We start from the raw sequence: 25,214 nt of genomic DNA on the forward strand, positions 1-25,214 counted from the left end.
CGATAATAGCGTGAGTTAAAGTGCATCTTTAACATGCCTAATTTATAGAGGTCTCATACAATAGACTTACATGCATCCAAGGTGAAGAAACACTTTAACGTGCTCATAATTTAAACTGCAGCGTTACCTTTTTTCCCCCAGTGTCACAAACGACTCGTTCAATGATCCGTTCTAAAGGATTCGTTCTATACTCCTCCTTTCTGATTGGTCAGACGTCCCAGTCTGTCGTGATTGGTCTACCGCTGTCAGCGAGCAGCCGATGAAGACCAGAGGCGGGGCTTTTTGTTACAAACCTACGTAGGTTAGTACAGGAAGTAAAGTCTGGAATCACTAACGACTCGATTCAGCTGTTCACAATCGGTTCCTTCTTTTGGGAGTCGATAACTCCGTTTGTCGTGTGCGTCGATTTTTTAAACTTTGCAGACCTTTCACATTCACAAACAGCTACGTGTATAACACGCTACATGAGAGGTCATATTTGAAAAACCATACCAGGTGCACTTTAAATCAGCAGCTAATTCAAGCATACTACCAAATGTACTACAAACATAGGAATATATACCGGAACAGATCTACAGTTTACTTTTGATATACTCTGAAAAATTGCCTTCATCGACCGATACATCGGTGAATCTCTAATATATATTTTTAAACATCCTGCGTCCTTTCCCCTTCAGTGAACTGGCTTTTTCTTTTGCATTTCAAAAATCATACATGCTAAAATCGTACAGCTTAAGCTCGAACGATTTGATTTGGAAATGTTTTACTGTAACGACAGAAGACACAAAACAACACACGAAGGTAAAACCTCAGAAAAGTTTATTTGTTCTTTTAAGTCAATCTTCCATCCTGAGAGGCCTAACTGCTGTTTGAACTCATTAGCCAATAAATAAATTACATGTTTCAATACCCAAAAAGACAACAACAACAACAACAATGTGTTGTTTACAGTACGAAAAACAAGCTTGTTAAAAAAAATGACTACAACACAAAAGGTTTGATCTAAGCTGCTATGTGAAGCCATGCAATGTTACATACAACATACTGTACATGCATCTCCTACATTCTGAGCAGCTGTGAACACACACACACACACACACACACACACACACACACACACACACACACACACACACAACCTCAAAACCAACACACAGGTCCCCAGTTTACTTTAAGGTCCTGTTCTTAATCAGCTTTAGGCATGTGCTGATGTGACATTTGATCCTTATTAAATTGTTTACGCAACACCGTGACGTTAATGTGTATCTCAGCTGGGTTTCTTTCGAATTTCAGCTTCATTATACATCATCACGCTCACCTTCAGCTCGGGCACAAATAAATCTACTCCTTGTGTAACGGGTATGGAAAGTATTCCATACATTTAATATGTAGAATTACACAAAAGGAAATGTATACCTGATGTAGCTGTCTACTTGTGTGAGTACTTTCCCCTTTAATTGTCATGATGTCATTGGTCTGTGTAATTTCCTGTTTTGGCTCCTCCTCTTCCCTTTCGCATCGTAATTGAACGGGAGAGGTAGGTTTAATTTTGAGTTCTCGATCATCTTGTTTCATCTTTATTGAAATCATCGTTTATACACATTTTTTTTTGTAAATAAAATGTTCGTTTTCTAATTAAAGAAATGGACACGTCGTCGCGATTATATTTTTGTATACACCTTCAGATCAAAAGGTTTTTAAGATCATGACAAACATTTCAGTCGAGTGTCCACAAACTTTCGACCGGCAGTGTAATAGCAACAAGATTGCATTTTATTTGTGCTGTTCAAATCAAAAAATTCAAGGCTAACTGCAAAACTGACAACAAGATTAAACGATGGTTTGACTTTAAGCCTAGTTATTTTTAACAGTTTGTATTAAACCGAGACGTATGCAGCGGAACCGTTGCTGCGTACACCGCGAAGACACGCCCATTCTGAGATCGCTTAAGCTACGTTCACACATACAGCGATTTTATCAACCGTCGCTGTACTATGATGTCGCAAGTAGGCGTTCCTACTACTGGTTGCCATAGTAACATTTATTAACACGAAACATTTCGGACTCGCCGGCAGTACGAGGGGTCACGGATCACTCGCGCCCTACCGTCTTCGCTCCCGTTGGTAGTCGCTACGCAAAGTCGCTCCAAATTCCAACTTTGTCACATCTCTGGACACGCCCACATCTATTCGCGTACGGTCGCCAGCTCTCCTTGAAAACGAATGGTCTCCGAACGCACCTTTATTGTCCTTTGGCTACATCACTTAACAGAAATACGTCTAGAATCCAGTCTGAATAGTACGCATGACAGAACAGTAGTTCTGGCTTTCGTGGTCGTTCTTGTCTGAGGAACAGACTGACGAGACTGGCTTCTCCGGGAATATAAATACAAAATAAGAGTTCATTGTTTAACTGCGTCATGTTTGTGTATATCTACTGAATATCATCAGCACATGCCTACACAGCGTCTTCAAGAAGAGAATGAATACACTAAACCTACTCATGGAAACGTTCAGTATTACTATTGATCTTCACTCAGTCTATGTTTTTAAAGGAGTTTTAGCTAATCGGGCGTTTCATTCCTGTTTCCAGTGCACACTCGTCGACTTCAGCTCAATATCTGTGTCCATCATGGAGACAGCTGATGGAATTGTCTTACTTTTCTACACTGGCGTGCTAGTCAGCTAGCTGGTATGTTTAAGTAGTTACTTAACAGAAAAGTAAAGCAGTTTCATTTACTGGAAAGTGGGTTTTTTTTTTGTTTATTCTTACAAGTTTTGTCCTCCATTTGGAAAAAATGAAAAGGAAATGGCGTCAGATTGCGGAGGTGGCTTCTAAGTAAGTTGAGTTCCTGAAGTAATTCTTAACCTCCGTTCACACTGGCAAGTGATAATGTGACAAGAGGCTAGTGCGAACTCAACTTCGCTGAGTTTGTTTGTGATTGCTGCGACTAAAAATGTGCGATTTTGCTGCGTTTTTCTTCTTCTTCAGAATTTGCGATGCTACTCGAATTGGGGAAATTGCAAGCGCACAGTCTTTCGCAGTGATGTTTGTTGGTAAACCCGAGCTTTTAGCTGTACTCACGTTCGACGCACGTGAATCAAAGAAGGCTGAATGCGCGTTGTGATGTCACATGACACGTTTTGGCCCAAATCTGCAGTAATTTTGCGGAGTTTGCTTGATTTTGCGTTCATTTCTGCGATCTCAAAATCACGAAATCCTGGAGGGACCGCTCATGTAACACTGACTGTGTTTACACGGACAGCAGTAATCTAATTATCGACCTTATTCTGAATAAGACAATATTCTGATTAAGGTGTTTATATGAGTCGCTTTTAGAATACTCCTTTCATGTTCAGGTTTTACATGTTATAGAACATAGATCGATTAATGTCACACGTCATTACGTCCCCGCGTCACGCCGTCCGACGTCGCTCCAGAATTTCACGTATCGACGAACAGTTGGTCTTCGTTATGGAACCGTATACAGTTTTGAGTGTTTAATTTTTTATTTTATGAAAGCTTCAAGTGCGGTTAATTATTTCTCATGCTATACGTGCAAATAGACGACTGCTTGAAGCGGTGGGCTGCGTCCCAAACCACGTACTTACCTACTATATAGTATATAGAGATACATGTATTTTGCCTACTATACAGTAGATTAGTATGCCGTTTGGGACGCAGTCGTGCTCTCTTGTTTGTCGTTAAACGGTCGAGCGCTGCCGTGTGTGATCGTGTCCTGTCGCACAATGCGGTGAAAACTCCCACACGACGTTAATAGTGTGATTAAGGTGTGTACATGTCTGTAACGCACGTCGATAATGCGACTAAAACAGGAGTACTCCACACGTCTCGATTCCATTTGTGTTTACTTCGAGTATGACTTTAGTCGGGTTAAGGTCCTCAATAATCGCTGTTTACATGCCAGTTTCTTAATCAGAGTATCGTCTTAATCGGATTATTATTGTCCATGTAAACGTACTGACTTACACAACACATTTCCACTATCTGGTAAGATAGAAGTGGACAAAGTGTGTGTTGAAAACAGGACTGAAACGCAAAAAAGCTGCATCTGTATCATATGAACTGGATGGGTTGAAGCGCTCAGGTTATATACGTCGTATAAAAGAGCAAGGCACCTTAATTGATCGTATACGTCATCGTCGAACAGGAATGACTTAAAAATGACAATGACTAGCTTTTACACAAACCAACAGCACGTCACAGATATTCACCATCACACACATTACAAAAATGGAGTATAAATCTCAATAATATTTACAAACCTGTCCTTAGGAAAGGCAGCGACTATGTAATGCAACATGGATGTGAGCAAACATCAAAAATGCAATTCAGATATGGTGTTAATCAGGTCCAAACGGCTGAGTGCACTACCAGGGATTATTTATCTACCAGCTGTCAAGCACTAACTCTAGATTAACATCATCAAGTCTACCGTGGACGTGTCCCAAACCACATTAATCTTAAACACGCTCCCTGCGGTAGTGCACTCGGACCGTTAAACAGGACTTCATGCGTTATTTACGCTCGCTATAACATACTAGACCTCACTGGTTTTAATCTCCCTCGGTCATGTGACCTCAGAGACCCCGGTCTTTAAATTCCGCATCTCAACAGCCTCCTGGTTTAGACATCGACAGAAATATATAAATTAAATTAAATTACATTCCTTAAAACAGCTTCACAAACTGAATATTTACGACACCTATCCAGCAGGTAAAGTGAAAAAGAAAAACGAATCAATCCAAACAAACTAAAAAAGTTGAGAGTAAGACTTCCTTCCATTAGCTTCTGACTGGATGTTCTGAATGACGGGGGGAAAAAAAAAAACACGAGATGTTTGTTGATCTCGAAGCTCTTGTTGTGTCTGTAAAAAAAAAAAAAAAAAACTGGCACAGAGGTTAAAGGTGAAAAGGTCATGAAGTTAGATGACCTCACGGCTGTTCCGGATCGCGCAGCACAGCACCATGCTGAAGATCATCCCGATAATCTGCGGAGATCAGACACAAATCAGTCATAATAACAATTAAAGAATGTTGTTGTATTCCTAAGCAAGTAGCACCTAGCAATGTTTTTCTTTACTTGTTAGCAAAACTAGCCTTGTAATGTAGCTCCAGGACAAAAGCAAAGACAGTACACTCGAGTACACTCGGGGAATATTGTGTACATATATGTAATTCTTGGCCAAACTATTCCTTCAAACGGTCTCACCATGACTCCGGCGATTCCGATCCCCACGTATCCGATGATAAAGAGTTTACTCTTGAAAAAGTCTCCGATGGCTACGTCACAGTTCTGCGGAAATAAAAACAATGAGATGCATAGCTTGTAAATCTATAAGGAACTTTTATCGGCATATAAAACCCATTACGAGCGCTAAATAATTCCTCTCCTCACCACTAGAGGGCTCAGTCTCTCAGTACTGACTGTTTCTAACGCTACAATCAAGCTACTCTAGCATGCTAGGCAGGCGACCAGTCGTTTGCTGTCTACGTGTGCGACACGGAGCCGCGATCTCCGTGACAGCAGCAAGCAACAAAGCGAAGAGACATTTGACTCAGATTTATTCAGTTCGATGCAAATTTATGTATGATGCGGTAAAGTGACAAATCACTTAGCAAATCTCATACATAGCACATTTCTTTCAGTCCCCATTTCCCTCTCCCCATTCCATTCCCTTCCTGGTTCATTTGTGTAAATCCAGTGATCATTGTGTCACGTGGACTATATCTAAACATCTGTAATGTGAAATCGTTTATTCAGGGCAGAATTAAATAAGAAACAAAAAATAATAATAAAAAGATGAGCATTTTTCCGATTCTACAAGGTGTATGTAAACGTATGACCTCAACTGTAGCTCAGGGTCACGCCCTTATACAAGAATATGACACAGTTTGTGTTGTTTTCCAGTGTGAGCACGATTAGTGTTAGGACTCGACCTTCTAGACTAGTAGCTGTGTTGCAACAAAGAGAGTGTCTAATAATTTAGGAAGGAATACATTTCAAACGTATGTAAAAGGTATGTAAGATTTTGGAATTTCGCCGAAGAAAAATTTGCTTGTGCTACTTTAGGGCTGTAGGACTCACGTCTGATCTCTGTATTGACTTGGATTTTGCTCTTGGGCATTGTTGTCGCTAAATATGGTCTTGGTCTCGACTGAGTTAAAAACAAATGTTCACGGTTTCTTTGCTTTTCGCATTCACAAAGTTTGACAAGAAGTAATCCGTTTGTTGAGAACAGAGTAATCAATGGCGCACTGCATGTATGTGACGTTAAGTAGGCCTTTTGATCTCACTTTCATTTGGATTCGATCTTGACTAGTCCTGGTCTTGGACTTGGACTTGACAATGGCAGAGTTGATAATGATAATGAGTCTTTATTGATCACGTATACATTACGGCACAGTGAAATTCTTTTCTTCGTATACCCCAGCATGTCAGGAAATTGGGGTCAGAGCGCAGGGTCAGCCGTGATACAGCGCCCCCTGGAGCATAGAGGGTTAAAGGCCTTGCTCAAGGGTCCAACAGTGGCAGCTTGGCAGTGCTGGGGCTCGAACCCCCGACCTTCTGATCAGTAACCTTAACCGCCAAGCCACCACTGCCCCAACTTCGTTGACTATGGTCCTAGTGCTTCATCCTTCTTTAGGCCAGTCTTTAGCCACATTCAAACAGAATCCAGTGCTGCGTCCCAAACGTGAGGATGGCTCTATCTCCCGACTATCTGATCCTGACAGCTCGTGACTGGAAAATTTAGTATCTCAGGATTCCCAGGGTGACTCGCAGGACCTCCAGAACATCGTATTCAAATATACATTATTTCCCTGACTAAATAATCAAAAATAAAAATAATTTTTAAACTAAAACAACAAGTTTAATAATAAGAGCAGAGTGAGTTACCTTGGTGTCAGAGGATCGGTCGGGACAGAGAGTTTTTAGCGAATCCGCAGTGCCGCAACAGTTCAGCTGCGAAAAGTATACAACATGAACTCAACACAGAACTTAAAAACCAATAAAAACACACGCATGCACACACACACACACACACACACACACACACACACATACAGAACGAAGCAGCGTGACACTTACGACTCGATGGTAGCTGGTGAGAATCGCCGTGTTGTTACTGTCTTTAGCAGATTCTATATAAAACGTCTGAATCTCCTCAATGATCTGAGGGAAGGAACGCAAGAGGAAAATGAATCCACGCCGACGAACGGACGAACGAACGAACGGACTTAGAACTCGAATACACTTGTGTATATGGTTTTACCGTGTCTTTATTCAGGAATCCAAAAACACCAGCAGCAATTTCGGCTGCGAAAATGATCACGAGGCAGGCGAAGAACTGCAGTTACACAGAAAAACACGCCGTGTGTTAATCCCGCACAAGATTTACCAGTGAATTAAACACAACCGCACCATGTGACACAACACTACAGTACAAATGATCAACTGAACCAGGCTGCAAATCTGTAACAGAACGCAGTGTTTCCATGTGAAAGAATGAAACCAGGACATTTAGACACTATCAGGCGGGACGATGAGAGACTTTCATCGAGATTAAGAACTTTCAGAAAAATTAAGAACTTTCATTAAGATTAAGAACTTTCAGTGAGATTAAGAATTTTCAGTAAGAACTTTCATTAAGATTAAGAACTTTCAGTAAGAACTTTCAGTGAGATTAAGAATTTTCAGTGAGAGTAAGAACTTTCATTATGATTAAAAACTTTCAGTAAGAACTTTCAGTGAGATTAAGAACTTTCATTAGGATTAAGAACTTTCAGTGAGATTAAGAATTTTCATTATGATTAAGAACATTCAGTAAGACCTTTCATTATGATTAAGAACTCTCATTAAGATTAAGAACTTTCAGTGAGATTAAGAACTTTTAGTAAGATTAAGAACTTTCATTGAGATTAAGAACTTTCATTGAGATTAAGAACTTTCAGTGAGATTAAGAACTTTCAGTAAGACCTTTCATTATGATTAAGACCTTTCATTAAGATTAAGAACTTTCAGTGAGATTAAGAACTTTCATTAAGATTAAGAACTTTCATTGAGATTAAGAACTTTCAGTGAGATTAAAAACTTTCAGTAAGACCTTTCATTATGATTAAGAATTTTCAGTGAGATTAAGAACTTTCATTAAGATTAAGAACTTTCAGTAAGATTAAGAACTTTCAGTCAGATTAAGAACTTTCAGTATAATTAAGAACTTTCAGTGAGATTAAGAACTTTCAGAGAGATTAAGAACTTTCAGAGAGATTAAGAACTTTCATTAAGATTAAGAACTTTCATTAAGATTAAGAACTTTCAGTGAGATTAACAACTTTCAGTGAGATTAAGAACTTTCATTAAGATGAAGAACTTTCAGTGAGATTAAGAACTTTCATTAAGATTAAGAACTTTCAGTAAGATTAAGAACTTTCATTAAGATTAAGAACTTTCATTGAGATTAAGAACTTTCAGTGAGATTAAGAACTTTCAGTGAGATTAAGAACTTTTAGTAAGATTAAGAACTTTCAGTAAGATTAAGAACTTTCAGTAAGACCTTTCATTATGATTAAGAACTTTCATTATGATTAAGACCTTTCATTAAGATTAAGAACTTTCAGTGAGATTAAGAACTTTCATTAAGATTAAGAACTTTCAGTAAGATTAAGAACTTTCAGTGAGATTAAGAACTTTCAGTATAATTAAGAACTTTCAGTGAGATTAAGAACTTTCAGTGAGATTAAGAACTTTCAGTAAGAACTTTCAGAGAGATTAAGAACTTTCAGTAAGATTAAGAACTTTCATTAAGATGAAGAACTTTCAGTGAGATTAAGAACTTTCATTATGATTAAGAACTTTCAGTGGGATTAAGAACTTTCAGTGGGATTAAGAACTTTCATTGAGATTAAGAACTTTCAGTAAGGTTAAGAACTTTCAGTGAGATTAAGAACTTTCATTAAGATTAAGAACTTTCAGTGAGATTAAGAACTTTCAGTGAGATTAAGAACTTTCAGTGAGATTAAGAACTTTCAGTGAGATTAACAACTTTCATTGAGATTAAGAACTTTCAGTAAGGTTAAGAACTTTCAGTAAAATCTACAGCTTGAAACGTTTGAACTTTTTTACTACTCTTTTCTCTTAGAATAATTTCAAGCGTTAATTTCTCGAAAGAAGCAAAATGTCGACATTTTCTTATTCCTTATTTCTTATCTACAAATAGATTAAGATGTAAAACTTAAAATCAGTAATAGTTTCTACACATAGGTTTAACACTCTTACATTTGATGAATGGAAACCTTATTATAAGGGTATTTAGAGTATTTTCTAAGATATTTGCATTTGCTAGAATGTAGATTTTTGCAGTGCATGCTAAAGGTAAATAATAATAATAGTAATAATAATAATAATAATAATAATAAAATATATGCATTTATTTATTTATTTGAACAACTACATAGTATTTTTTGCACCTTTCATATTTGGTTCGATAAAGATTTGTTTATAAAGGGAAAAGGGGAAAGGAGGGACAGGGAATGGAACAAAGGAGAGGAAAGAGGGAAAGGGAAGGAAATATTAAGCTTAAGATTAGGAAGGTTGGAAAGAAAAATAAATAAAAGTGAAGTCTGAAATATGAGGAAGGCGGGAGAGAGGGCGGGAAGGAAGGTTTGGGAAGGTAGGGAGAATTAAAAAACAAACGTAGAAGGAAAAAACAATGACAAAATAAGTTACGAAAGTTAAGGTAAGGTAACAAAAGAACAGGACAAGATAGAAGTAGAAGAAAGAAAAAGTATTGGAAACAAAAATATGGACAGAAAAATAAGTTTCAGGACACAGAGAGAGAGCCACTCACCGAGCCGAGGAGACACTGAGACTCTCGGACAGCACCGCAGCATCCGAAAAAGCCGACCAACATCATCAACCCCCCTGCTGCGATCAGGATGTACACTCCTACACAACAGAATGAGACAAGGCCGCTTACATTCACCGAATGAACTGAATCCCAGTGAGTCACAGACTTAAACCAAGCACAGAGAAAGATTTCACCTATGATGATTTCTCACAACGCTCGACACTGGACTGTTCGATATGACAAATTTGAATTCTAAGAGACAAAGATAAAGCTTGGATGCAGATTGTAATCGTACACTTTGGCCAGAAGAGGGCAGTGTAAAATCACTGTTTATAAGAACAGCTTCCCTCTGAAACATGAGCCTTTGTTTAAGGGCGATGACATCATGCAGCACTGAGAGATGATGTAATTAACCTCATCTGACTTTTCGCTCATCTGATTACCTTCATCACAGCAGGGAGGGGAGAGTGATAGCAAGAGAGAGAGAGAGAGAGAAAGAGAAAGAGAGAGAGGAGAGAGAGCGAGAGAGAGAGAGCGAGAGAGAGAGAAAGAGAGAGAGAGGAGAGAGAGAGCGAGAGAGAGAGAGAGAGAGAAAGAGAGAGAGAGGGGGGGAGAGCGAGAGAAAGAGAGAGAGAGAGGAGAGAGAGAACAAGAGAGATAGCACTCCCATTATTAGTTGTGTAAATATTATGAAAACGAACAAATTGTGTAAACAGAGGGTTCTAGAAACAGGATTCTACTGTGGACTGATGATGGTGTTTATGTGCTCTATGTACTGTAGGTGTGGTTCGGGACACGTCCACTCTGGACTCAAAATGATGTTTATATGCTCTGTATAGGCTCAATATTGTGAATAGGGTCTGCAGTTTGGGACACATCCAAACTGAACTGATAATGGTGTTTATGTGCTCAATATAGTGAATAGGGTGTGTAATTTGGGACACATCCACTCTGGACTCATAATAGTGTTTATAAGCTCTGTATAGTGAATAGGGTGTGTGGTTGGGACACCTCCACTCAGGACACATAATGGCATTTATAGGTGCTATGTAGTGAAGTGTGTGCGGTTTAGGACACATACAAATTGAACCGATAATTGTTTATGTGCTCTATATAGTGAATAGGGTGTGTGGATTGGGACATGTCCACTCGGAACTCATAATAGTGTTTATGTGCTCTGTATAGTGAATAGGGTGTGTGGATTGGGACATGTCCACTCGGAACTCATAATAGTGTTTATGTGCTCTGTATAGTGAATAGGGTGTGTGGATTGGGACATGTCCACTCGGAACTCATAATAGTGTTTATGTGCTCTGTATAGTGAATAGGGTGTGTGGATTGGGACATGTCCACTCGGAACTCATAATAGTGTTTATGTGCTCTGTATAGTGAATAGGGTGTGTGGATTGGGACACGTGAATGCTGGACTCATAATAGTGTTTATGTGCTCTGTATAGTGAATAGGGTGTGTGGATTGGGACACGTGCATGCTGGACTCATAATAGTGTTTATGTGCTCTGTATAGTGAATAGGGTGTGTGGATTGGGATACGTCCATGCTGGACTCATAATAGTGTTTCTGTGCTCTGTATAGTGAATAGGGTGTGTGGATTGGGACACGTGAACGTGGGCAGATAATAGTGTTTCTGTACTCTGTATAGTGAATAGGGTGTGTGAATTGGGACATGTCCATTCTGGACTCATAATAGTGTTTATGGAATTCAGAATTCGGAATTCGATGGAGTAGGACGCGAAGTTGGAGGCTCCTGCTGATTTCGATTAAAATTGTAATTAATTTGCGCTTTTCGGTCATACAATATATTTTGACTTATTCTACTCTGTTTCCTTGTTTGCAGTTTTAACTTTGTGGTACGTTAAAATGTCTGGAAAGAACACGAAAACCCGTGGTAGCATTCAGACACGACTGAGGCCAAGTGTGCGTGCCGCGAGCGAGTCTCCTTCTCCCCCTGTATCCACATCGCCGAGCGGTGACCCTGACTTCACCGCACTCTGGCTCGAGCCGCTGGCTTTACTGAGGAAGGACATCGCCGATATTTTTAAAAAGGAGCTCCAGAAGCTCCAGGAGACTCTCGGGGGTGCGCTGTCTACTATCCAGCTTGACCTGCAGGCCGTGAAAACACATCTGGCTAGTGATAAAGTTGCTACCGAGGCTACCATATCAACATTGAAAGGTACTGTTGGGGAAATGCGGCACGCGCTCTCCGGTTGCACCGATGATATGACGTGACTCAATTAGAGAATAAATGTGAGGATTTGGACTCGAGGTCACGGCGCAATAACGTTAGGATAGTCGGAGTTCCAGAGGGCGCTGACACCTGTACAACTGCTGCTGTAGCGGCCTTGTTAAAAGAGGCGTTTGGTCTGGAGAAGGAACCGGTTTTGGACCGGTCCCACCGGACCCTTCAGCCGAAGCCCAAGCCTGGTGAACGACCACGAGCTATCGTGTGCAGATTCCACTATCACAGTGACTGCGTTGACATTTTACGCCGTGCGAGAGAGCTCCAGAGGATTAAAGTGAGGGATTTGACCATCTCCGTTTTCCCTGACTACGCAGCCAAGACAGCCCGGGCCCGGGCCGCGTTTAACGAGATTCGGCGTCAACTTCGTGGTATTGAAGGCACTCGCTATGGAATACTTCACCCGGCTCGGCTTCGCATTACATATAACGGTGTTCAGAAGGACTTTATGTCAGCGGAGGAAGCAAGAGACTATGTTAAACTCTTGATATCGGGGTGAACTGCATCACCTACACAGCGGTGTCTTTTTTGCTCTTCTATTATTTTTATTTTTTTCTACTCGGCCTTCCAGCTCTACAGAATTCAGATTTTTATTGAAGATATTGTCGTTGCATTACTTCACCTAGATTTTGTGGACTCACTCTGTATTTACTTCTGTATTAATGTGCTTCTCTGTTTCGATGCTCTGACCGGGTTAGAGTTTCTGTTTATTTAATTTTATTAGTGTTATCTCCTCGGCTTTACGTGCTACACTGTTATATTATTTGTTACAAGTCTTTAAAAGGTAAGGACATTATATTTATTATTGTGTGCAGACTGTTTATCAGTCTTGGTAATTTTGTTGGTTAGTCCAGTTTACTCTCCGAGTTGTTTTCACATTGTGGACATCGTTCGGTTTTTGTAGGATACACTGCTGTCTCATTTGTTTATGGAGACTTTGGGTGTGGGTGTTTGGAGGATTGTGAGAGTAAGCAGAACATGCCAATGCTTTGAAGGATGTAATGTTATTTAATTGCGAATCTGTTTTTAGAGGATTTAAACCTAACATGGTGAACAAATTATATTATAGAATTCAGGCAGTTTCACTGGGGTTATCTCATACAGTGAAGCAAGTAATAATCTGGAAAGACCTTTGTAATATCACAGTCTAAAACTGGATTTAAAGAGAAGCAAATTAGTAAATGAATCACATGTAAATGAATCATATGTAAATGAATCACATGAAAATGTATCACTTGAATATGAATCACATGAAAATGAATCACATGTAAATGAATCACATGAAAATGTATCACTTGAATATGAATCACATGAAAATGAATCACATGTAAATGAATCATATGTAAATGAATCACATGTAAATGAACCATATGAAAATGAATAAATAAATTAAAGACATAATAGTGTTTATGTGCTCTATATAGTGAATAGGGTGTGTGGATTGGAACATGTCCACTCTGGACTCAATAGTGTTTATACAGTATGCTCTATATAGTGAATAGGGTGTATGGATTGGGACACGTGCAAATTAAACTGATAATGGTGTTTACGTGCCCTATATAGTGAATAGGGTGTATGGTTTGGAAACACTGTTGTGATGCCGTTTATTTATTTGATAAACAAATCAACCAACCCGTCCTCATTCTGTTCCCTAGATTAGTGTGCCACATAGTGTGCATGATTCTCCAGTGTAGGGATCAGGGCGTGTAGGGAGTAGGAAAGACATCTGGGCTGCGGCATCACTTTTCCCTGTAGGTCAGATGTACCTGTTCAAACTCCTCCCATTCCCCCACATCTCTGACTCCACCCACAACTGTTTTTCTCTCCTGTTTCCATGGCGACTAAATCCCTGCCCTACAAACTGCCACCCTTTTTCTAAAAACAAAAGAGCGAGGCACCAAGACGGAGTGTTTGTGTGGTTTTGGGAGGAAAGTGATGAATAAGACTCTTTCTGTCTCTCTCACACTCTCACACACACACACACACACGCACACACACACACACAGACATACACGTAGGCTGAAATGAGACACCACAGTCAAATATATTGTAGGTGTGTGTTATTTATGTGTCTGGACTGTAGGAGGACGTTTACTGTGACACGATGACATCACTGCTGAAAAACGGTCCATTATTGACACCCCCCCAATACACACACACACACACACACACACACACACACATTTGAACTATTGTTCCCTTTCAGCATGTTAAATTTGTCTTTAAGTAAATTTTAGACAGTGTAACGGATAAGTGATGTGAGGATGTCACAATGAGTGTGTGTGTGTGTGTGTATTTTACATTCAGTCACACTCTCTCTCAATCTTACACACACTCTCTCTCTCTCTTACACGTTCTCATACAGTTATTACTATAACACACAATATTTACACAGAATAGGTCTCATTTTTTAAAATTAATTACACTGTTATTTAATGCATTGTTGAAAGTTTTAGTGGTGTAAAGATCAGTCTCACACAGGTGTCTGTTTGTCACATGGTCATATGTTTGTCTTATTTTCTGCAAACCAAAACCACCATTTCCTGTTTTTTAAACAGTCACGGGCTGTGTGCTAATCCACATAATTCATACTTAAACATACTAAGTACGTAAATGTGACAGAATAGTATGCCACCTTCTACTCAGCAGACAGTGTTAGCGAGCTAAGTATATTAGCTCCCTGCTTGCCACACTAAAACCTAACACACACACACACACACACAATCTAACATACTCACACTCACCAATGAAGAAGGTGTCCGGTGCTCTGCCGCTGTCCAGGAGAGACACTGTGTCATTTTCCAACCGCAACCACAAACCAATAGCCAACACCAGAGAACCCATTAACTACAGAGAGAGAGAGAGAGAGAGAGGGATGGGGGGGGGGGGGGGGGGGGGGGGGTGTTGTACAGACAGAGAGACATCATCATCATCATTCTTAATCATCACTATCACCATGATACATCATCATCATCATCATCACCATCATTAGTCATTACCAACATCATAATCATCGTCCTTAATCATCATCACCACCACCAGCATCATCATCTTCATCATCACCACCACCAGCATCATCATTAATATCATCATCATCCTTAATCATCATCTTCAACACCAACATCATCATCATCTTCACCACCAGCACCATCACCACCACCACCAGCATCATCACCACCACCACCAGCATCATCATCATCTTCACCACCAGCATCATCATCATCATCACCACCAGCATCATCATCATCATCTTCACCACCACCAGCATCATCATCATCATCTTCACCACCACCAGCATCATCATCTTCACCACCAGCATCATCATCATCATCTTCACCACCACCAGCATCATCATCATCATCTTCACCACCACCAGCATCATCATCTTCACCACCAGCATCATCATCATCATCTTCACCACCACCAGCATCATCATCTTCACCACCAGCATCATCATCTTCACCACCAGCAACATCAACATCTTCACCACCAGCAACATCAGCATTTTCACCACCAGCATCATCATCTTCACCACCAGCATCATCATCTTCACCATCATCTTCAACACCAGCAACATCACCACCACCAGCATCATCATCATCATCTTCACCACCAGCATCATCATCTTCACCACCAGCATCATCATCATCTTCACCACCAGCATCATCATCTTCACCATCATCTTCACCACCAGCATCATCTTCACCACCAGCATCATCATCTTCACCATCATCTTCACCACCAGCAACATCATCACCACCAGCATCACCATCTTCACCATCTTCAACACCAGCATCATCATCTTCACTACCAGCATCATCATCTTCACCATCATCATCATCAACACCAGCATCATCTTCACCACCAGCATCATCATCTTCACCATCATCATCATCAACACCAGCATCATCTTCACCACCAGCATCATCATCTTCACCATCATCATCATCATCAACACCAGCATCATCTTCACCACCAGCATCATCATCATCATCTTCACCAGCATCATCTTCACCACCAGCATCATCACCACCACCAGCATCATCTTCACCACCAGCATCATCATCTTCACCACCATCATCATCATCATCACCAGCATCATCATCACCACCACCAGCAACATCATCTTCACCACCAGCAACATCATCTTCACCACCACCACCATTATCATCATTAGTGTCATCATCATCATCAGCATCATCATTAGTGTCATCACCACCACCATCATCCTTAATCACCATCATCATCCTCATCACCATCATCATCCTTAATCACCATCATCATCCTCATCACCACCATCATCATCATCCTTAATCACCATCCTCATCATCCTCATCACTACCATCATCATCATCACCACCATCGTCATTATCCTTAATCACCATCATCATCCTCATCACCACCATTATCATCATCCTTAATCACCATCATCACCACCTTCCTTAATCATCTTCACCACCAGCATCATCATCATTAGTGTCATCATCATCATCCTTAATCATCCTCATCAAAACTGGCATCATCATCATCATCACCATTAGTGTCATCACCAACATCATCACAAGCATCATCCTCATCACCAACATCATCATCACCAACATCTTCATCGCCAGTGTTACTATCTTTATGTACAGTCTCTGTACTTTCTCATCCTGTCTCCTATACTCTTATACTTATGTCTCTCTCTCTCTCTCTCTCTCTCTCGCTCTTCACTTTGGAGTCAAACAGAGAAATAATAAATCCCTTCTCGTGAAAATGCAATAACCTTAAATGAGAGCTCCAGATTTTTCCGTGTAAAACCACTGTGTGTGTGTGTGTGCGTGTGTGTGCGCGCGCACGTGTGTGTGTGTGACTTTGTGCATGCGTGTGTTGACTCTCGGCTTGGATTTTACATTCATGTTTATTGAGGTTCATGTTGGTGATGGATTTTCCATGTTTGCTTTTCAGGTTACACTAGCTGTGTGCTGATATTACATTTCATAGCACCGCATTCAAAGAATGTAAAACATGTCCGCACCGTATTATAAACCTCCACAGAACAGAATCCTGGGATATTATGGGCTGTTATGTGATATTATGGGATGTTATGTGTTATTCTCTTCAACACTGTCTTTATTCTGTCATGTGAAAGAGCTGTAGAGATGATATTCAAGTGTCATGTGCAGTGAATATAAATACAATATCACGCACACACGCCTTATATACTTCAAGCCACATTGTGAAATTTATTTTTGCAGTCTAACCGAACTGTAGTTAAACATTTTAACAGACCACGCCATATGCCCAAATAAAACAGTGGAAAAATCATTTCTACTGCAGCCTTAAACCACACGTTTCACTCTTTCTCATTTCCCTTCATCCTTCTTCACTGCTCGTGCCATGCTTTATCATTTTTTCCTTTGGTATGTTTGGGTATTTGTATATTCTCTTTGTGTCTGCTGTTATATATACTGTATATATGATCACGTATCTATAACACGAATTATAAACTAAATAGAAATTTCATCAGAGCCTTACAAATCCAAAGCAGATCCGATCCCAACTCTTAGCTTTGAAATTAAGCTTTAAGCTAAGACTGTTGCAATACATATATTGTGAATTGTCCTTGTACAAATAAAAACAAACAACAACAACGAAAAAAACTATGCGGTACTGGCAAACATAGTCCCCTATATAAGGGGAGTTTTGGAACACCCTGTATTTTTTTTTTAACACTATTAATTTATTAAAATCGTATGACTTTTTTTCATTTATTTTGCATGCATTCATGTGCTGTGATATTATTATTATTACTATTATTATTATGATTATGATTATGATTATTATTATTATTATCGTGCACGTTTATAAGTAGAAGGGGTGGGTATTAAAATGTTAATTTAATATTGAGTGTATAGTGTTTTTCTGAAAGAAAGAAAACATGCCTTCCATTAAAAATTAGAAGTAAAATAAAAAAAATAAAAAATCAAGATAAAAAAAAAAAATCTGCATAGTAGTATCGAGTTTTATTACAATTTAATAAAAATGAATTCAAAAGACACTGTGCATATAGTGTAATGTTTTACAGTGAACATGGAAAAACATTTATTTATAATATATTTTAAATAAAAAAGCAGATTGAACTAGAGGTGTTTGTTAGATCAGATCCAGTACGGCTTTTGCCAAATGTCAGCTATGGGCAAACAGAAAGGGGGAGGGGCTGGTTAAATGGTGCACTTATATAGCTCTTTTATCCAAAGCGCTTTACACTGGTTCTCATTCACCCATTCACACACACCAACGGTAGCAGAGCTGACATTCAAGGCACTAACTTGCCATCGGGAGCAACTTGGGGTTCAGTGTCTTGCCCAAGGACACTTCGGTATGTGGAGTCCCGTGGGCCGGGAATCGAACCTCCAACCCTACGATTAGTGGACGACCCACTCTACCACCTGAGCCACAGCCAACCCCTATTTGCATAGTTTTATGCAAATCATTCCAATTTGAATAAGGCCTTTTTTATGGACCATTGATGAGACTTCTGTGTAAATCAGCACACTCGACTGAAGGACACAGTGTCACTAAACACACACGGCCGCTAACACCAGGCTACACGTACTATAGCTAACTTAACACTTTATTTCATGACACACTCATCCGAACGTCAGTGTGAAACACGTCAGATATCCGATCCTGTAATAAATGGAAAAGTTTGGAATTGGATATGTTTACAACTATAAGGAAACTTGACTGTTTTTTTCTTTTGCTAGAACTGGTTTGATTATATATCTATAATTAATGCTTTATTATATTTATATTTACAATGCGAGTTCTTTGTGACGTGCTTTGGCTGCAAAAACGTTTTAAAGCATAGTGGCTTTTAAAGCAAGCAGTCTTGTGCGCCGACTTCTGCGTTAAAGGATTTAGGACGGAGCCTGAAATAAATAAATAAATAATACTAAAATCTGTGATAATAAAATAAAGACTTGAAGTCGATAGGACACACCCTTTATTCCGGTCGTTCCAGAGTTATACCCCTTTTTCTATCTTTCTGAGGACCTTCCATAACCACATAGTTAGATTGTAACACAATCTGTTTTACAATTGTAACACGATTATAATCATTACTTATACTTCTCGAACCTTTAAGTGACCAAAAGAAAAGAATAATTTCTTCAGTTTATTTCGATAAAAGCTATAAAAACATTGTATATATTTTTGTAAGGACCGATTGATTGTGAGGACATTCGACACTCTTCTACCACTGTGAGGACATTTGATCCTTTTTTGTTCACACAAAGAGCTAAATACATGCAAACACACACACACACACACACACACACAGAATAACAGCATTATTAAGGATTTATGAGGCCGTCAGTCTCCACGGAGCACATTAGAGGAAGCCGTGTGATCGGAAAACACACAGTTTCTGTGTATGTTGTATAAAGAAAAACTTTTCAGCTCAGTTCACACTAAACATCTGTGTCTGTCGTGGATATGTTTAACCAAGAGTAAACTCTTGGTTTTGCTTCCCACCAGCCTCTTCTGGCTAAATCTTCATTTCCTGATGTTGAACCTGAGAAGGTCTGCACCCCAGACCTCCTCACCATCCCAACATCAGTGCCTCTATCTCACTAACACTCTTGTGTCTGAATGATCACAAATCCCCTCAGCCATGCCCCAAAATCTAGTCTAAAGCCTTCCCAGAAACAGTGGAGCTTATTATAACAACAAAGTTCCCACTTTATCTGGAATGGGATGTTTAAGAAGTGCAAAAACCTTTGGCCATATAGTGTCGAATAAACGAATAATAAAAGACTTAATATCATGTTGGTGTGCTGTTACAGGAAAACAATCAATGACAAGAATGTCATGTGCACTGATGTACCAGTGCAAAATGAATTACCACCAAGTAAGCTGATAGTACTGTCCCTTGTTTCTTCCATCTGTAATTTCTACTCCCACCTGCATATATATATATATATATATATATATATATATATACACACACACACACACACACACACACCTGCTATGGTATTAAAAGTCATACAACTATAAGATCTAAAGCGATGACTTTGCTGCAACAGGACAGAACGGCACAGTATCCTCCCCTTAAGTACGCTTTGTCTGGTTTACTGGGTGTGGCAGTGTGATGTTTATGAATCTGGAATTGATCACAAGGGAATTCTGGGTAATAATGGATGGCCGTGGATCATAAATTACAGCCTGAGAACGGAGAGATATTGATTGTAGATCAAATCTCTTGGTTACTGTGTAATACCCATTAGCACTGTTACCACACACACACACACACACACACACATTATTATTATTACTATTATTACTATTAGTATTATTATTAACTATGTAGAACATTTTAGTGTATGTTTATTACCTTTCACTAACACCTGACAACAAGAGTCTGCAGTGTGTGTGTGTGTGTGTGTGTGTGTGTGTGTGAGTTTGACAGCTGTACTCACAAGTTGAAAGAACATGCCATGAGATAAAAAATCGACATTTGTAAACAAAGTTAAAATTCTAATCTCTGAGCGTTCATACAGTGTTATTCTTGGTGTGTGAGCGAACACATTTCTTTACCCATAATGCCCTGTCGAGCTTAACACCGAAAGAAAGCAGACAACGGCGAGACGTTTTACAAAAAGAACATTCAGACGAGCGCGTCATTATATAAAGGATAAACTGACCTATGATGTTATCTGTAACCGTGTCCGGCTTCAAAAAAAATACGTAAGGAATAAAAAATTTGCCCAGTGAGTAATCCAATCTATTATTTTGCTATATCAGCACTTCTGGAAGAGTTTAATAGCCTATATGTTACAAAGAAAGTGGAAAGTGTGCAGCCTTCTTTACTCCTGAAGACTTTCCCGTGTTGGCGAACTTACTGACAGCGGAGACTCCTTCCATTAACGTTAAAGAAAAGGAAAAAAAAACCTCTCCTTACAGAAAACGTCACCGTATCAAGGATACATGTCTCTGCGTTACTATGGAAACAGTAATGTATTAGAATGCGCACATTAATGTAAACCTGTCGGCGCGTTCTGACCAATCAGATTCGAGAATTCAACAGCACTATAGTATAAAATGAAAACAAGCCATTTTAAAAGGAACATGAAGGAACAACCATGAGCTAGTCGACTGAGTGACAATGGAGTTCCTCAGTGTAGAGTAGCATTAGCACTGATGTACACATGATAGTCTCAGAAAAGTGTACTGTAAGAATTTATCATGATATCATGCTGCCTGATGTGATTTCGCAACCTGGACCTGTCATAATTCCTTGCCCTCCGGATCTGCCGGATTTATCCTGATACTCCTTCAGCTTGGAGCTTTCTGCACTCATTTTCCATCCCTAAAGATGTACACTTCCCAAGTCTCAGCTTTAAACTGGGTACGGGATACAGGGCAGTGGTAACTCAGTGGTTAAGGTGTTGGTGTACTGCTCAGAAGGTCATGAGTTCAAACCCCAGTGCTGCCATTGTTGGGCCCTTGAGCAAGGCCCTTAACCCTCAATTGCTCAGATGTATGAATGAGATAAACGTAAGTCGCTCTGGATAAGAGCGTCCGCCAAATACCGTAAATGGATACTGAACTTATTCAGTATACTCAGGATACTGAACCTTTCAACATACTAAAGGTGTGTTTACCCGAGTGTGCAACAAAGCCACAGGTGACTGTTCATTTTCTAAGTACATGTGCAACACAGAGTCGCGATTTCAGCAACATGGGAGTGACTACTCCGAGCGATTGGCTCAATTGACCAATCATGTGGCAGATGGAAACCACCGCCAACCCAGAAGAACATTAAGGCTCGTTTGAATTTTGCCAAAACACTCCTTGATGTTCCTGAAAACTTTTGGGAGAACGTTCTGTGGACTGATGAGTCGAAAGTGGAAGTGTTTGGAAGACAGGGGTCCCGTTACAGGATTGGGGCAAATACTTTTTCCACAGCATTGTACATACAGCACACGCACACAATCCCCTCTGAAAGTATTGGAACGGCAAGGACAATTCCTTTTGTTTTTTCTCTAAAGACACTACAGCTTTATTTCCTGATATTTACATCTAGATACCTCAGAACGTCACTCCTTCGGCGGCAGAACTCCCAATTTTTAGGTAAGCAAAAGTATAGGAACAGATAAGTCTAGAAGTAAATTAAAGTAAACAACACTTGGTTGCATAGACTTTACTCGCAATAACCCCATCGAGTCTGCGACGTCAACAGATTTATTGGTTTCTTCTTTTGTGATGCTGTCCAAGGTTGTTTTTTTTCTTTCACCGCAGCCGCTTTCAGTTATGTGTTTATTACGGGGTTTCTCTCTTCAGTCCCCTCTCCAGGAGGTAGGTATATTTCTGCTCTCAAAATCTTCTTCGAACAGTGGATTGTGACACCTTCACCCCTGCCCTTTGTTGCTGATGTCACTGTCAGTTGTTTTGGGGTTTTTCCATCACAGCTCTCACAATGTTTCCGCCATCAACTGCTGCTCTTTTCCTTGGACAACCTACGTGATGTCTGCTTGTTACTACATTCGTGGTTTCCTTCTCGTTTTCTTTCTTTTACCAGAACATTCCAAATTGTCGTATTGGCTATGCCCAACGCGTGTGCAACGGTGCGTGATTTTCCCTATTTACACAGCTTTGAATGGCTTTTCTCCCACAGACAGCTCTCTGGTCTTCATGTTGGTTTATCCTTTATTAAGAACTAAAGCAGTCTTGAGAGGTCCAACTGAAACTGAAGGCTCAAACCAAGAGTAGACATTCAGAGCTATTAATTGTTTAAACAATCAATCTAACAGGACACACCTGGGTAACATTAAACACCTGTCAGTCACGTGCTCCAATATGTTTAACACATCTATATATATATATATATATATATATATATATATATATATATATATATATATATACACACACACACACAGTTTATGCAGACAGGATGAACTGAAGAGCTTGTGTAGCCTGTGTAGTGCACTATATGTGGAATAGTGAGCTCTTTGTGAACTCCAAAGAGGAAAAAGGGGCGTTTTGTTCCCTTAATGGAAAATCTGATTTACCTTTCCATGGCCGAGGGGATAAACACACACTGAGACGCAGGCAGGCAAAGGTGGGGGGGAAATGGAAAGAAAGGGGGTGTTTTCCTTTCTTTTCTTCTTGCTAGAGAACAGCCATCAGTTCATCAGTGTGCATGCGGCTTTCAGCTCAAACATGAAACAATTATTTATCTGATTCATTCAGCATTTCATCACCAACAGGCGCTCAGGCATCACTCACCCAGAATATGAAGTTGAATATGAAGAGCAGGTATTTCACGCATTTCATTCCACCTTCCACTTTCCCCATTTTGTGCCCTTTTTTTTAATGTAAAGAATTAAAGCAGGATGAAGAAGAAGTGTTAAAATGATCCGGAGATGAGAGTCAGGCGCAGCTGCTGTCAGTACAGTAAAACACCCAGCGTGTGTGTGTGTGTGTGTGCGAGCAACTAAAATCCGCCCATTTTGCACTCATGGGGGAAAACTAAGGGGGAACCAAGACACACGACAGATAAAATCAACGACGGCAATATCTGCCCAGATATTAGTCTTTTAAAAAATAATTAATTTGTTTCCTTTTCAGGGTCAGTGTGTTTTAGTGAGGTCCACATTGCAAAAATGAGGATACCGCATACAGATGTTATCTTTGTTGTTGTTTCTTTTGTTGTTGTTGTTAAATCATAGACTATGTTTACATGCACAGCAGTAATCTAATGACTGACCTTATTCTGAATAGGACAATATTCTGATTAAGGTGTTTACATGAGTCGCTTTTAGAATACTCCTTTCATGTTCAGGTTTTACGTGTTATAGAACGTAGACGGATTAACGGCACACGTCATTACGTCCCCACGCCACGCCGTCCGACGTCCCTCCAGAATTTCACGTATCGACATACAGTCGGTCTTCGTTATGGGACCGTATACAGTTTTGGGTGTTTTATTTTTAATTTTACGAAAGCTTCAAGTGCGGTTAATTATTTGTCGTGCTGTACGTGCTAACAGACGACTGCGTGAAGCCGTGGGCTGCGTCCCAAACCGCGTACTTACCGTCTATATAATAGCTGAGCTACATGTATTTTGCCTACTATATAGCAGGCAAGTACGCGGTTTGGGACGCAGCCGTACTCTCTTGTTTTGCGTAAAACGGTCGAGCGCTGCCGTGTGTGTACGTGTCCTGTCGCACAATGCGGTGAAAACTTCCACACGATGTTAATAGTGTGATTAAGGTGTGTACATGTCTGTAACGCACATCGATGATGCGACTAAAAGAGGAATACTCCACACGTCTTAATTCCATCTGTGTTTACTTCGAGTATGATTTTAATCGGATTAAGGTCAGCAATAATCTCTGTTTACATGCTAGTTTCTTAATCAGAGTATCGTCTTAATCGGGTTCATATTGGATAATTGTTGTCCATGTAAACGTACTGATAGTAACCATGATTCCTATAGTATGGGTTGGTATGTGTTTACTATGCTTAAATTACAACATGAAATTTGATCATTTGATCATGACATCTTGCGTGCCAGCAAAAGGGTTTCGGATGCACGTGTGGGCAAGAAAAATGAGCTGAAATTAGTCAAGCGATCCGGTTACCAAAAATGTAATGAATAATTGAATAATCCTGACTTGTTGCGTGTTTGTTGTCGCATAGCTACTGTGGATATTGCATTAGAATGTCATGTTCTTTACATGTATTTTCATGTTGCTAATGAAACGTTCATGCGGTTCTTTTGAATAGCGATATGTTTGTAATAGATGTGTCTGGTTAACACAGAGGCAAGTTCAGTGCACCTGCAGCAGACAGAGAGCACTGTTTGACTCTGTTTACAAGAGAAGCCAAGGCTCATCTATCAGTCCTTTAAAGATTTCACGATTTTTTTTGCGATCGCAGAAACGAATACAAAATCCAGAAAACTCCGCAATATTTGGAGATGCTTGCAATTTTTCAAAATGACCACAGATTGGGCGTAGGCAGTATATGTGTGTTTAGAATGTATTAAACATGTATAATGGTAGGAAACTTTATTAGGATTTAAAATGCTTTTTT

At 39.8% G+C, this 25,214-nt stretch overlaps 1 protein-coding gene across 2 annotated transcripts; it reads right to left on the reverse strand.

Moving 5' to 3' along the window:
* Nucleotides 1-802: 802 nt before the first annotated feature.
* On the reverse strand, nucleotides 803-23,598 carry tspan2b (tetraspanin 2b). 2 transcript variants are annotated; one of them, XM_053686350.1, is made up of 9 exons: nucleotides 23,403-23,596; nucleotides 23,186-23,285; nucleotides 14,870-14,972; nucleotides 9,869-9,966; nucleotides 7,295-7,369; nucleotides 7,111-7,194; nucleotides 6,919-6,984; nucleotides 5,233-5,316; nucleotides 803-5,011 (listed from the first exon to the last, which is right to left on the reverse strand). In XM_053686350.1, exons 3-9 carry the CDS (start codon nucleotides 14,967-14,969, stop codon nucleotides 4,946-4,948), a joined length of 573 nt encoding a protein of 190 aa, XP_053542325.1. In that variant the 5' UTR covers nucleotides 14,970-14,972; nucleotides 23,186-23,285; nucleotides 23,403-23,596; the 3' UTR covers nucleotides 803-4,945. The 2 variants fall into 2 exon arrangements, with proteins under 2 accessions (XP_053542325.1, XP_017341827.1); XM_017486338.3 differs by lacking the exon at nucleotides 23,186-23,285 and having other exon boundaries at nucleotides 23,403-23,598.
* Between the last annotated feature and the right edge of the window lie 1,616 nt (nucleotides 23,599-25,214).

Source organism: Ictalurus punctatus, chromosome 15 (genome assembly GCF_001660625.3).
Source record: "Ictalurus punctatus breed USDA103 chromosome 15, Coco_2.0, whole genome shotgun sequence".
NCBI classification, from domain to species: Eukaryota; Metazoa; Chordata; class Actinopteri; order Siluriformes; family Ictaluridae; genus Ictalurus; species Ictalurus punctatus.